Source organism: Ostrea edulis, chromosome 1, assembly GCF_947568905.1.
Source record: "Ostrea edulis chromosome 1, xbOstEdul1.1, whole genome shotgun sequence".
Classification (NCBI taxonomy): Eukaryota; Metazoa; Mollusca; class Bivalvia; order Ostreida; family Ostreidae; genus Ostrea; species Ostrea edulis.
In genome coordinates this window covers 68,571,788-68,587,493 of record NC_079164.1, presented here as the reverse complement: position 1 = coordinate 68,587,493, position 15,706 = coordinate 68,571,788, and the positions used below count along the sequence as shown (strand labels likewise).

The window sequence follows — 15,706 nt, the reverse complement described above, 5'->3', positions numbered from 1 at the left end:
CTGCACAAAATTAAATGTAAGTTAATGAATCCAGCCGAAAAAAGTCCCAATCAATGTTTCTTTTGTATACTATATAAACTAAGTGCATATAAGTTTCCCTCAATTTCTACTTAACTATTTTTCCATTGTTCTGTTCAGTTATTTGTATTGGTGGCATTTTAACAACATAATTTAAATTACTCTCATCCTTCGGCAAAAAAAAACAAAAAAACAACACCCAAAGCAGAGCAGATTTGATAGAAAGACTTTATCACAGTTTCTGTTCTAAATCGTATGAGATGGTGGTTAAAGTTTTCCTTGAATTCTACTTCAGAAAGATCAATGTCAATCACCGGTACGAAAAAGATGTATATTACGTACATTTCAACAATACCATTTCGTGCAAAATGACTACGGTAACAATACATAGGTACCGGTTAATTATAGAGTAATGGGAAAATTGTCATTTTCATTTGGTGTATTCATTTTCTCCAAAACGTAGCGCAAGTATTGAGTACCCCTTTGCTGTCGTAAGAGGCGATTAAATGGGATAATACTTTGAATAACACAGCAAAAACCGAGGTCTCTTGTCACAGCAGGTGTGACACGATGAAGATCCCTCGCTCCTCAATGGCCATAAGCGCCGAACATAGGCCTAAAACATTTACAGCCCTTCACCGGCAGTAGTGAAGTGAAAGGTGAAGACAACGAACAGTGATCAATCTCACAATTCCAACATCAGAGACGGGACCAGGCGCCCAGGAGGAGTAAGCATCCCCTGTCGACCGGTCACACCCGCCGTGAGTCCTATATCCTGATCAAGTAAACGGAGTTATCCATAGTCAAAATCAGTGTGCCAAGAACGGCCTAACAATCGGTATGAAACACGTCAGACAGCATTTGACGTCTCCATATTAGTGAAATATTCTTGAGAGGGACGTTAAAGAATATGAAATCAATCAAATAAAAATGTAGCGCTAAATAATGTTAAAATGTGCTTACTGAGTACATACTAAAAGAATGAAAAAAAGCCACAACTCCAATTTATCTTTCTTATTGAAAGAATTGAATGCAAAAATATAATAGTCTTTGTTAGCATAATAAAGTTAGCTTTGCATAATGTTTTACACCGGGATACATTGATATTTCAAAAACATGCTGTATGTTAATCTATTTTTATTCTATCTCTTAAAAAATACTTCCAATATCATATGAAGTATATTTGTCTAAAAATTACATATGTCAGCAAAAACACCACTTCCATGCATGTATAACGTTCATTAATTTGCAGGAAGTATAAATGGACATCATAGGTACCTGTATACATTAGGTTACAAGTGCTTAAAATCATTTACGTGTAATATTTTGAAATTATTGACTGAATATCTGAAAGGATGCCCGCCCGAGGTAAAGGGAATTGACTTCGATGGGTCTGCCCCCGGGCAACGACTGGGAATTGACATACATGTATTTCCAGACATTCTGTCATTCACCTAACGAATAGCTTTACACGTCATTGCATTTTTAATTAATTTACATTTTTGATAGCAGACTACGTGTTAACATTCATTATTATTTTCCAAACATTTGACACCATAATCACTGCATTATGTACGCAGATGTGATGTAACAATGTAAATTAAAGTATTCCCCGGGATTTTATACACCGGGCTTTTGGCCCAGTAAAGGTCTATATATTTTTATAGCATCTACGACGAACATTGATCAATCTCACAACTCCCATAAGCAATACAAAATAGAGAGTCGGGCAAACACGGAACCCTAGACACACCAGAGGTGGGATCAGGTGCCTAGGAGGAGTAAGCATCCCCTGTCGACCGATCACACCCAATATGATACCTATATCTTGATCAGGTTAAGGGAGTTATCCGAAGTCAAAATCAAAGTGCCAAAATCAGTCTAACAATCGGTATGAAACACGTCAGACAGCATATGAAAAAAACTCAAAATATCGAACATGTTGATAATCAAGATCCCTTATCAGGTTGAATTCTTCATCAATAACATCTTTGAAATTACGAATGATTGTCAAAATTTAGAGGATCTGATACAACTGAATGTCTGTTTCACCATCAACTCCTCTTCAAATGCAATTTTTAATAGGTTTTAAATCCATGGTGTAATGATTAGTTTAAAGACATTTTTCATTTTCGTCATGCATTTCACACACGTAACGATCTGTATTCCAAATGCAAAGGTAATGATGAATTCTAATGATGAAAGCCGAAGATAACCAACAGTAATCAATCTCATAACTCCTATAAGCAATACAAAATAGAGAATATGGCAAACACGGACCCCTGGATATACCAAAGGTGGGATCGGGTGCCTAGGAGGAGTAAGAATCGACTAAGTAAGAATGAAGCTTGTTTGCATATTCAACCGGCGTTGTATGTTTTCCATTATACCACTATTTCTTTAGATTTATATCAGTTCCTGGATTACAATATTTGGGGATGAAAATATTCCTTTACAAACAAATTACTGAATCCGTTTATCTTTACCAGATACAGTGGATGCACTCGACTTCACATCAGACGCTGCAACATGTTTATCTCCCAGTACAGCTACGGTTGTTTTGTTGCCCGTTTCAGATGACCTACAATATCGTTATATGAAATACTAAAGGTGGACATAATAAACAGTAATTGATATGATAATAAATTTTAAAACAGGGCAAACATGGTCCTTGAAAACACCACACCTAGAGGAGTTAACATCTCCAGCAAACTGGGTATGCCTGCTAAAACACATTTGCTTTAGCTGGTTTACCTAATAAAACAAATTCAACTTTCATAATATTTGCACACTGGGGTTATGACTTTGTATGCAAATATTTATGACGAATAGTGCTCGATCACTTTTACAACTTTTTCCTGATTCACGTCATGTAACTTCTCCGTCTAAAAATAAGGCCCAGCTATGGAATCAAATCTGGCGCAATTCAAACGATAATTCCAACTTATGAAGTCGGTTTTTAAGATAATGCAAAATTTAGCATAATGACAAACAAAACCAAGTGCAAGCATAACAAAAAGAAATGATGTGTAAGCGTCTGTAAGAATAGCATAGCTATGCTAATCTCCAATATATTGATTTTATAATTCGTATGACTCTCGTCATTGAAATCTAATTTTTCTTTCATAAAATGGATTTTTAGATGCAAATATTTTTAAGATACTAAGTCATCTAAAAAATATATATATATATATAAATACACACTTAACGGCGATTTTATTAGAGAAAATGTAATATTTAATTCATGACTGCTTTTAAATGTTATAGTTGAATCTTTGTAATCAAAGGGATATTACCTTACCCCCTGAAAGAGCTACTTACTTTTCCTTCGAAAATCTTCGGAAAGCCATTGAAAATCCTGTTGTACGTTTTGATTTTTCATTTGATTCCTTCACTACTGGATAAAATTAGAAATAGAATATATCACTCAACCTACATATATCTACCTACTTCTACCTTTTAAAAATCTTACAGAAATGTCTTCACATAAGATTAGAAATAAATCGATCAAAATGAAGACAAATATCATGGACTTTCAACAACACGTCAGATATTAAGGACGGATACCTTATTCTAACAAAGTCCACCGTGACACCTGACCTCTGTTTGAAGGTTATATTAAAGGATCCGTGGCCTTCTCTTCTACTTTTGTGCAAAATACTCGAATGTAATTGGCTAAGAAACGCTTGAAAAACCATACTGTTTCCTTATATATCGCGTGTGCCAAATTGAAGCACACACGGTTCGCTATAGAGTTTACACATTAAATGCGAAGATAACGAACAGTGATTAATCTCATAACTCCTATAAGCAATGCAAAATAAATAGTTGGACAAACACGGACTCCTGGATCTACCAAAGGTGGGATCAGGTGCCTAGGAGGAGTAAGCATCTCCTGTCTACCGGTCACACCCACCGTGAGCCCTATATCTTAATAAGGTAAACAGGGTTATCCGTAGTCAAAATTAGTGTGCCAAGAACAGCCTAATAATCAGCATAAAACATGCCAGCACGAATTTTGCAGCCTTTCACCGGTAAAGGTCACATGTCCACATTAGTGAAATATTCTCGATTGATTGATTGAATATTGTTTAACGTCCCTCTCGAGAATATTTCACTCATATGGAGACGTCACCACTGCCGGTGAAGGGCTGCAAAATTTCGGCCTATGCTCAGCGCTTATGGCCTTTGAGCAGGGAGGAATCTTTATCGTGCCACACCTGCTGTGACACGGGACCTCGGTTTTTGCGGTCTCATCCGAAGGATCGCCCCCATTTAGTCGCCTTCTACGACAAGCAAGGGGTACTGAGGACCTATTCCAACCCGGATCCTCACGGGATTAAAATAATCTTGAAATATTCTCGAGAATGGCGTTAAAGAATATTAAAGAAATCAAACAAAAATGTAACGTTAAGTTATGTTGAAATGTGCTTACTGAGTACATACTAAAGGAATGGAAAAAGCCACATCTCCCATTTATCTTTGTTATTGAAAGGTTGTGTGTTAATTTGTTCAGAAAGAATTTAATGCAAAAATATAACAGTCTTTCTTAACGTAATAAAGTTAGCTTTACATATTGTTTTACATAAATTGATATTTCAAAGCCTGCTGCATGTTAATCTATTTCTATTCTATCTTTAGGGAAAACAACTTAAATATCGAATGCAGTATATTGGTCTAAATATTATATACATGCATGCCATAACAAATATATATCATACAAACATATATACCGTTTCCATGCATGTATAAAGTTCATTAATTTGCAGGAAGTATAAATGGATATCATAGGTACCTGTATACATTAAGTTACAAATGCTTAAAAGCATTTTATGTGTAATATTTTGAAATTATTGACTGAATATCTGAAAGGAAGCCCATCCGAGGTCATTGAGCTGTAAAGGGATCCGACTTCGCTAGGTCAGTCTTCGGTCAACGACTTAGGATCGACATATTTCCATACATTCTGTCATCGACCCAAAGAATAGCAATACATACCATTGCACTAGTGCATACTCATTTATATTTTTGATAACATACGACGTGTTAACATTAATTATTATTTGTACAAACATTTGACACCACAATCGTTGCGTAATATACGCAGATGCAATGTCTCAGTAAAAGAGTCCATAAATATTATACCCATGGGCCAAGAATCGTTCTTCTGATACACTTTAGAACAGGCAAAAATTCTCACTAACCAAGATTCATCAATTAACAAATTTTGATGATGTTAAGTCAAATATTACCTGAAAATTTAAATGTAACTATCCAAAAGTAGGTTACGGTGACCTACTTTTGGTCGACACACTGAAGACTCAAGATACATCAACTGACAAGTCAAATAGTATTCAAATATAGCTGTCAAATTCGAAAAGAAGGTCACAGTGACCTACTTTTTGGTCGACACACTCTGAAGACTCAAGACTCATCAACTGACAAAGTTTGATGATTGTAAGTCAAATAGTATCTGAAATATTTATATACAGCCGTCAAAATCCAAAAATAGGTCACGGTGACCTACTTTTTAGTCAACACACTCTGAAAACTCAACATGCATCAACTGACAAAGTTTGATAATTGTAAGTCAAATAGTATCTGGTATATTAAAATATAGCCGTCAAATTCCAAAAGTCGGTCATGGTGACCTACTTTTTGGTCAACAAACTATGAAGACTCCAGATGCATCAACTGACAACGTTTGATGATCCTAGCTTATCGTAGTGTCCAACATATGGATCTAAAATTGAAAATGTGAAATTTGAATGTCTGCAAAATTCAAACAGTAGGTCACTGTGACCTACTTTTTTTATTTAAATATGTTTCTAGGCCTCTAGACGCATCAACTTACAAGGTTTGATGATTCTAAACATCTCGGTATCTGAAATAACAACCTAAAATGTATTCATCAATGATTAGCCATAAAATTCAGAAAGTAGGTCATGGTGACATACTTTTAACATGACGCAGTTTAAGGTCCCACGATCCATCAACTGACAACTGTTTATGATCATAGGTTCAAAAATGTCCAAGATATGCATCAAAATTAATTTAATAATAATTGCCTGCTAAATTAAAAAAGTGGGTCACCATGACCTACTTTTGAGACAACATGATATTAGGTCCTAATATGCATCAACTGACAAAATTTGATGATCTTAGCCTTTATACTAAGCAAAATATCAAAGTTTTAACAAAACAAAATTTAAGGTCAACTTTGAAATGACCTTGAGACCACACCCTGTGCCCCAGGATGATGCCTTCAACAATGTTTTATTTACAACCTATCCTCATCTTTATGCATAAGTTTGGTGATAATTTGCCCAGCGGTTCTTGAGAAGAAGATTTTTAGCAACCATTGCTTTTGTTTGCATTTTCCTAATTATCTCCCCTTGTTAAAGGGTCACAGCCCTAGTTTTGGTACAAATGAAAGCCCTTGGGTCAAGGATACCCTGTGACAAATTTTACAAAAATTGGCCAAGGGGTTCATGAGATATAGCTCTTTTTCCAAAAAGTTAACGCACACAGCACGCCAGACATATGGCCATATGATTAGCTCTTTGAGCCTTCAGTTCAGAAGAGCTAAAAGGGTTATTAAGAATATGGACAACTGTTCAATGTACCTAACCAATTCATCTCTATCCACTGCAAAAACCATAACTAAGCAACTAAAAAGAATATTAAAATCTCCATATCATTCCATTCCTTCATAGCAATGCACATTGGAACCTTCCAGGTATTTAAGAAACAATTTCCAATGATGGATGTTAAGAAGGATATTCTAGCTTACTTCAATGCTTATCTAAGATACTTAAGAAAGCTTGCAGCTCATATTCTCCAAAATAGCTTGATTTTTTCATAGAAAATGTTAGTTTGAAAACAGACCTATGTAAATTAACAGGGATGTTATAATTACCAGATAAAGTGGTTGCACTTAATTCCGCATTAGATGATCTCTCGCGTTCGTCTGGGAGTGAAGCTAAAATGAAAATATTCAAAAGCTTTGAATTTCTTAACACGTTTCGAATTCAACAGAACCTTTCCATCTTTTGTGATTTTATGTCACTTACTTTTGCTGTTCTGCTCTGTGGACTCGCTACCGATACTCTCTGTACCTTTCTCTGTAAAGAATTGTGCATAACCATACAGATGCATGCAAGTTAAAATAGAATTTTCGATCATCATTCCCGTGTCTGAAAACAGATTTCGGTGTACCTTTAAGGGGATATGATGCTGAGATGAAAGTAATTAGATGTTTCTGAAAATCATTTTATCATAGAAAGGAGGTCTCCCCTATTTGAAAAATGACAATTTTTATATATGTAAATGAGTTCATTTGCATGGAAACAACCCCTGAACCTAACAATGTTAAAAAACACAAAAGGCCAAAATTTAGCAGTTGTAGATCCAAAAATATGTACAACAAACAAACAGGTTGAAATATGGGTGTATTTAATGGCCATCATACAAACAGTCTATGTGAAGACACTATGAGATGAAAATATTTTCCACGTAACACAAAATCAAATTACCCTAAATGCAGTCCGAATTTCCTCAGCGCCTCTAAAAAGTATCTTTTTGAGGATAGAGTTTTCTAGGAAAATGGTCAAAAACATTTACTGAATGTAATTAGATTTTAGTTATTTTACTATGATTTAAAGATGGCATCCATAGCTACAGAATTGACCAAAAATATTGGCATGTCGATGAATTGGATAAAAAGATTTTTCTTTAATTTTAATAGTTTATTCATATTTCAAAGTGCCCTTACAATATCCAAGACATTCGGGTGCATGTCTTGATAACGAGAAAACATTGATATATATATATATATATATATATATATATATATATATATATATGCATCACAATATATTACTAATTTTTTCAAACATATCATTGAAATCTATATGTAGCCTTTTGTATACACGAGAGTGCATCTTTAAAGAAGCTTTAACATGCATGTATAAATTATCGGTACTTTCTTCAATTTCTTTGATTCTACAGTACATCTTGTATTTGTAAATAACAGTTGCTATAGTAGAAATTACGTTATTCAAAATGACAATTATGTGGTTGTTTTCAAAATAAAATCCAATAAGAATGTGTTTCCATTTGATGTCACATTTGACAACCTTTGAAGTTATTTCCCATATATGCTTTATATTTTCTCAAAAATAAATCAAGTGTTCATTGTCTTCAACATTTTCTTTACATAATTCACACATGTTTGATTCGGTTTTCTTTATTTTCATGAGAAAAGATTTGTTACATAGAAGATAATTGAGAAGTTTAAAATTAAATTCTGCTACCTTTTTTCATACATATCTACGATTTTGTTTTTGTAAATGAGACTCCAGGAGGGTTTATTAATATTTAAAATTTTGCTATAGTAGGATTGATACAGGGGGTATGAAATTTCTTTTGAACAAATATGGTATACATCTTTTTTGATGAAATATCATGAGTAATATTTTTAGAAAGCTAAGAAATTTGAATTTGCAAGATTTACCCTATCAAAACCTGCGCTTGAAGCTCATTTTTTAAATTACATCAATGAAAAAACCACTTGAAAGAATTGAATAAAAAGATATGATGAACTGAAGGTCATCTGAGGTCATTGAAAATTGCTACAAATAAATCTGATTTTTTTCCTTCTCTAAACACCTTTTTAAAAAAAAAAAACATCAAACACAACGTTTAAATTTTATGCTCTTAAAAAAGTGGTTAATTTGTGAAAATATTTTAGTTGCTATAAAAACGAATTCAATTTGAAAACAAAACAGTCTGAATTTCCTCTTTTTTTCTTTTTGTGCATTTTCAGCGTAAATTGTTGAGATAAACGCCAAAAAATCATATCCAGTATGAATGCATATAGAATTTTTTGAAATTTTATATAAAGAATGCGTAAAGGTACCACCACCCCCACCCCCACCCCCCCCAAGAAAAACCCACTTAAAATCATATCACCGACCAACCTAAATATTCTGATCTCATTAAAATTTTAATACTTTAGAGAATCTTTAACCACAATAATCAAATGTTTGGCTCGAATTATTTTGAACACAACCTTATTTTGCTTTGAAAAAATAATTCAAACAAGTAGCAATCTGACATCCGATATTGATACCGTAATTGCGCCTTAGTATTTAATAATCTATAAGATAGTCTTTTGCCACTAGTTGTAATTGAATCGGTGTAATTCATTATGATAAAAGTGTAAACTGTGAAAAATACTAATAGAATTGACATGAATCAACGGATGATGAAAACATACTAATTAGATCATTAATGATTCAACTAGATACTCACGTAAAGAAATTACGTATCACAGATCTACATTATGTACCCCTGTAAACTGCACATATTGTTTTAGATGTATGTGTAAATCATTTGATTGCTATTGATTCTAACTATTCTAAAGTTTCAACGGATATTCTGGAGAAACCTAGTAATGTTTCGAAAAGGGAGGGGGTGTAACAAGTTGGGAGCACTAAACATTTTCATAAAACTATTTATGTTTATCGGCTTCTATTACCCAAACTCTGCTCACCGTAGCTCGTTTTTGCTGTCATAAAAAATCTGAACAAAGAATGATTGAGATTGAAAATTTGTCATTTATTACAATACCAAATGACGAAAGAAATCTTCAACATAAGATTTTGGGGGAAATCAGATAATACATTCTACATGAAAGTACCTGCAAAGCTAAATTACTCAAAGTCTGATTTCCCCCAAAGAAGACAAAATAACTTAAATAATGCTACGCTATAAGATGACAAATAAAAATTCATCAAAACAAACCCAGAGCAAAAAGATGGTGAACAAATAAGGCCAACCCAAATGATTAAAAGCCTATATAAAAAGATTGCATAGCACCGGAGTAAACCTCCATATTGAGGACGGAAAGTTGGGGTGGTGGAGGGTTGAATAAAATGAAAAAACTTTGATCCGCTTTACAATTTGTATTCACTGAATCCCATGTATATGAAAAGGCTAACGTGTGCAAAACACAAGCTATCGCGTGCCTATCCAAGCCATTGATTGGCTAACAAACTTGAGGCCCCCAACGGGGTAAAGTTATACGAGGTCCCCAATAGGGCAAATGACACATATATACGCTTTAAACATAAATGCTATTATGTTCCATAATATTGATTTTATGTTTATTAGCTTCTATTACCCAAACTAGCAGCAGTTAGACACTGACCTGCCCACTGATTTATGCACGCAAGTGATGCAGTCTTTAGCAGCAGTTAGACACTGACCTGCCAAAGGTTGTTGCTGAACCTGAATGCGCCCTGACTACCAAGTAAAAAAAAAATCAGAGGATGGGGTAGAAAATAAGTTAAAGGTTGAACGCAGGTATTCTTATGTAGCGACGAAAGGCATTAGAGTTCCATCTGCCTAATTGTTTGATCAGATTCTCAGAATAACCCAGACTTGTGGCATATGTAGCAGCACCTATTCTAAAACTATGACCTTTGTACAACTTTGGGTTCAGACCAGCAAAGGTTGCAGCGGCATAGAGTTGAGTGGAGACATAAGAATATGTAACAGGGTTTTCCCCTATGAACTGGAATAAGGGTCCCGAAGAATGCTTGAAATGTGATAAATAGCGATGCAGAGCTGCCACAGGGCACATTGTTGGATCTATGCTGCTCACAAGTGTAATGACAAAAGGATTGTTATGTTTCTGATTTTTGAAATGATGTAGAACTATCTGCACTGATTTCAGTAAAGAACCCTCAAATTGAAAGGCGACATTTGACCGCTGCACCACCAAACTGCTACTTCCTGTAGATTTTGAAACCACTTCCCCAAGGCGAAGGAATGCATGAAAGCATAATTTAAACAGAGCATCTAATAATATGCAGTTGGCTTTTGCTGCAACCGTATGAGACAAAGCCGCAATAAGTTTTGCTAAAATATCTTTCGTTATCGGTAGCCTTGAGTCTACAGTCCCTGCCAATTTGTGACAACCACGCAGAAGTTTCTTTACTACAAAGGCTTGAGAAGGATCTGGCAAATTGAACAATTTGTGGACATAGCCCAGAGCAGATATGTGTGATGATATAGTGCTTGCACTCAAATTGGATTGAAATAAATGTCCAATGAAGTTGCATACATCAGAGACTTGCAAAGGTAAGTTAGTAAATGTTTTGTAATTCAGGAATAGGTCCCAAGACCGCCTATATGCAGCTCGAGATGCCTGTGTTAAGGAAGCTGTCAGAATATGAGCTGTTGCTGAAGTTAAATTTGCAATAAATGTTCCGGAACCGGGGTGGGATACTGCTCCAAATATGGAGCTTGGAACCGGGCTGTCTGAGAAAACTACATCTAAACTCGAACCCACATTAGAAATGTTGGGGGTGTCCATGGGAGAGACAGACTGTGGTCCAGGTAGGACATTGGTAGCCCCCACACTATGGGTTCCCAGGGCTCACACTAGACCAAAATTTTGTGTCGCAACCTGGCGAGCGTGCATCGACTCATACATGTTTACTGTAGATCTATATTTCATGTATATTATTCAAGAGGCATATACAACATATTATATCTCTGATTATTCTTACACAATGTATACAACATAGCTTTGTTTAGCTTATTGTGAAAATCGATCGTATTTCAGCAGATTGCTTTTTAGTCAGTCTGATGACATTGCAGCACAATCATGGTTTTATTTCTAAATATTGTTTTTGGCTAAGTTGACTCCATTCTATTTCAACCACAGTAAATCTGGGCATCAAGGAAAAAAGGGGCATGTCAACTTCCAACAAACTTGATGAGTGAGAAAGTTGGCAAACTAATACTACTGTAAACACCAAACAGTATACCACATGACATCCCGCAGTTCGCCTGTATAATAAAATGGACTTGTACATCGCAACAAGGGCTATTGTTCATGATAACTGAATTTGACTGAAATTCAATAGCCCAAAGAACACCTCTAGGCACAATAATATATAGATAATATAACTTGATAGAAAGAAACTAAATGCCAAATCTGGAGGCTGTTTTTAGTTATCAAAGAATATAAATATAGTACCATAAGTAGGTGTCAGGGAAATATGTAGTAATAGTAGCGTCATACCGCTAACCTTTCCCTACTTTTAAATCATACTCATGTTAATTGATAACAATGGAATATCATACTGAAATGCCTCTCAGTGTAATAGACATTGCATTTTATGTATCTCTATAGCACAGGCCTTGTACTCTGCCCTGCTGCTACTTTACAATATAGACAGATATATACTAATAGTTTATATCTATATAACTCTGCAACCACACACTTAATGTTTCCGTGGCAATAATGACACATTATACTGAATGCTTCCTGGTAATTATGTAAACATTATACTGAATGTTTCTGGGTAAGTATGTAAACATTATACTGAATGTTTCCTTGCAATAATGAAACATTATACTGAATGCTTCCTGGTAATTATGTAAACATTATACTGAATGTTTCCTTGCAGTAATGAAACATTATACTGAATAGTTCCTGGTAATTATGTAAACATTATACTGAATGCTTCTTGGTAATTATGTAAACATTATACTGAATGCTTCTTGGTAATTATGTAAACATTAAACTGAATGTTTCCTTGCAGTAATGAAACATTATACTGAATGCTTCTTGGTAATTATGTAAACATTATACTGAATGTTTCCTTGCAATAATGAAACATTATACTGAATGCTTCCTGGTAATTATGTAAACCTTATACTGAATGTTTCCTTGCAATAATGAAACATTATACTGAATGCTTCCTGGTAATTATGTAAACCTTATACTGAATGCTTCTTGGTAATTCTGAAAACATTATACTGAATGTTTCCTTGCAGTAATGAAACATTATACTGAATGCTTCTTGGTAATTATGTAAACATTATACTGAATGTTTCCTTGCAATAATGAAACATTATACTGAATGTTTCCTGGTAATTATGTAAACCTTATACTGAATGCTTCTTGGTAATTCTGAAAACATTATACTGAAGGTTTCCTTGCAATAATGAAACATTATAGTGAATGCTTCTTGGTAATATGTAAACATTATACTGAATGTTCCTAATAATAATGAAACAGTATACCGACTGCTTCTTTGTAATTATGTAAATAAACATTATACCCAATGTTTCTTTGAAGATATTGAAGAATGCTTTTTAAAGTGTTTCAAACACCAATAACACCCATGGCCTACATAGGCAAGGCCTAAAATAACTCAAGTTTGCATTTAATTTTTGATGTGTTTATACTGGCCTGAGATCTTTGGCGTTAATAATTATGGCGTTGCGTGTACTAAGCAGAAACTTCCTCATGGGCTGATCATTGGCTTGAGTACATAGCAGGTGTACTCCATCTGGGCCGATGTATGACAGGGACTCACAGAATCCACGGTGTGGCCAAAACACAATCCCTTGGGCGTTGCAAATAAACATCCAAACGGCGCACATATGAATGTCCTATCACCATCGCCTTGCACGTTTGATCCGCCATCATCACTGACGCGACGCGTCTGCTGAGCGAGTGCACAAAGTTACTGTACCAATGATTCAACCCACGAGGATGTTAACATGTACTAGTTAACAAAACAAAACTGCAAGTCACTTACACTTAGTGCAAATCTCCAATGCACAAACTATAAACCTTACTGGATTTCTCAAATTTCAACACGCTTTCTACAAGTCCAAACAATCAAAACTTTCTAACCCTACAATACATATGCATGAAGTATTTGTTCTCAACATATTCAAATTATGACATCCATATTAGCATTATCATCAACTGATGTTGAAAATACTATTTCAATAAATATCAGAATGAGATGATTGATCTTACCAAAATTGTAAGCTGCACTGAATCTAATTAGATGTGCTGTAGAAGATGAATAGGTGTTATCACCCATCATACAGTTTGTAGTATTATATAATGTAAAACGGAACTAACATCATCCATAGATGAGAATCAGCTGCTGTGCTTACAAATATGTACACCTTTTTAGACATATGCACTAGCCTCATCAGCAATGAACACCGAGACTTGCGTCCAAGGTAGAAAAGGAAGGGACATAAATAAACAGCAGTATCACACAAATGTTGCATTAAAGCGAGTTCATTAAGAATAAGCTGAATATGCCACTTATTAGCTATATTATATATATGCTCACCAATGCACACACAGCATGAATTCACTTCTAGTGATAAAAATATCTTACTGGACAATAGAACAATGTATAAAATGTTCCTTTAGCATGTCTTAAATTTGCAGGTTATGTTATATGTAAAACATATATCATACATATATGGAAAACCCGGTCGTGCTACCCAAAGGAACTCAAATGTTTTACCCATATGTAATGTGTCAAGTTTCAGCAAAATTATACTGAAAATTACCACAGAGGGAATAATATCCTTAACCATTGACCTGCCTTTTAAATGTGTAATAGTTCATGACAAGTAGTCTGGTATCCTAGAACATTAAAGCCTTAATGTTTCTAAACACTACGAAATATCCATCATGTAATGTATTCACCAGCATTAATGCACACTTTGTATGTTAGCTGTCTGCTACAGACTTTGTACAGGATTTTAAGGCAAGCATGCAGTATATATTTAGGGAAACATTATATTGAATGTTTACCAGCTAAAATGCAATGCTAGTAGAAGGATAGCAACAGAGCAAGGGAGATGAGAATAATTATAGATGTATACATTATACTCGATGTTTCAAATGACCTTCAAGTACACATGTACTGACTATTCACAAAGCAGTATATCTCAGTGATACACATGACATGTAAACATACTTAATGTTTAATAGGTGATGTAACTACACATACTAAATGTCTAACACTTAAATGCACTGCTCGGTTGAGGATAGCACCAGGGTAACATATATCAACAGTATAATGCATTTACTAGTAAACATGACACTGAATGTTTACAAACTTAGTATGATTGCCAGGGGTAATGCAGCAACAGACGATAGACTAATAATCATATATGAATGCTTCAATGTGAGATTTAAGACAACATTATACCGAATGCCTCCAATGAGATTTAGGTGAACAACTGAAGATATACTGAATGTTTCAATAATATATGAGATTCAAGTGAACATTATACTGAATACTTCAATATAGGATTTAAGTGAGCATTATACTGAATGCTTCAAATTAGATTCCCCTGAACATTATACTGAATGTTTCAATAATCTATGAGATTCAAGTGAACATTATACTGAATACCTCAATATATGATTTAAGTGAGCATTTATACTGAATGCTTCAAAATGAGATCCCGATGAACATTATACTGAAAGTTTCAATAATCTATGAGATTCAAGTGAACATTATACTGAATACTTCAATATAGGATTTAAGTGAGCATTATACTGAATGCTTCAAATTAGATTCCCCTGAACATTATACTGAATGTTTCAATAATCTATGAGATTCAAGTGAACATTATACTGAATACTTCAATATATCAGGTATTTCAGAAATAATTCCCACTGGTGGATTTTAACTAGGAGATTCTAACTTACTTCAGTGCTTGTCTGAGATTTGTCAATCAAATACCTCAGACAGGGTGCAGCTTATATTCTCCAGAATAATCTATTTTTCTCATAAACAATACTAGGTTGATAACAGGCCTATACAAATTAAAGTAGATG

The 15,706-nt window shown here is 34.5% G+C and overlaps 4 protein-coding genes across 4 annotated transcripts in view; 2 read left to right on the top strand and 2 right to left on the bottom strand.

The window, feature by feature from the left end:
* The window catches only part of LOC125645494 (serine-rich adhesin for platelets-like), a 275,270-nt gene that overhangs the window by 3,193 nt on the left and 256,371 nt on the right, over positions 1 to 15,706 (bottom strand). Inside the window, exons 32-35 of the mRNA XM_056158050.1 lie at positions 7,092 to 7,142; positions 6,938 to 7,000; positions 3,340 to 3,415; positions 2,505 to 2,599 (exon numbers count right to left, since the gene is read on the bottom strand). Of these exons, the coding sequence (XP_056014025.1) occupies positions 2,505 to 2,599; positions 3,340 to 3,415; positions 6,938 to 7,000; positions 7,092 to 7,142 (285 nt within the window). The remainder of the gene's footprint in view (positions 1 to 2,504; positions 2,600 to 3,339; positions 3,416 to 6,937; positions 7,001 to 7,091; positions 7,143 to 15,706) is intronic.
* The window catches only part of LOC125683914 (scavenger receptor class F member 1-like), a 223,124-nt gene that overhangs the window by 27,764 nt on the left and 179,654 nt on the right, over positions 1 to 15,706 (top strand). The window lies entirely within an intron of this gene.
* The window catches only part of LOC125677990 (uncharacterized), a 208,064-nt gene that overhangs the window by 130,280 nt on the left and 62,078 nt on the right, over positions 1 to 15,706 (top strand). The window lies entirely within an intron of this gene.
* LOC130048063 (histone-lysine N-methyltransferase, H3 lysine-79 specific-like) overlaps positions 1 to 15,706 on the bottom strand; it is a 242,555-nt gene that overhangs the window by 200,984 nt on the left and 25,865 nt on the right. The window lies entirely within an intron of this gene.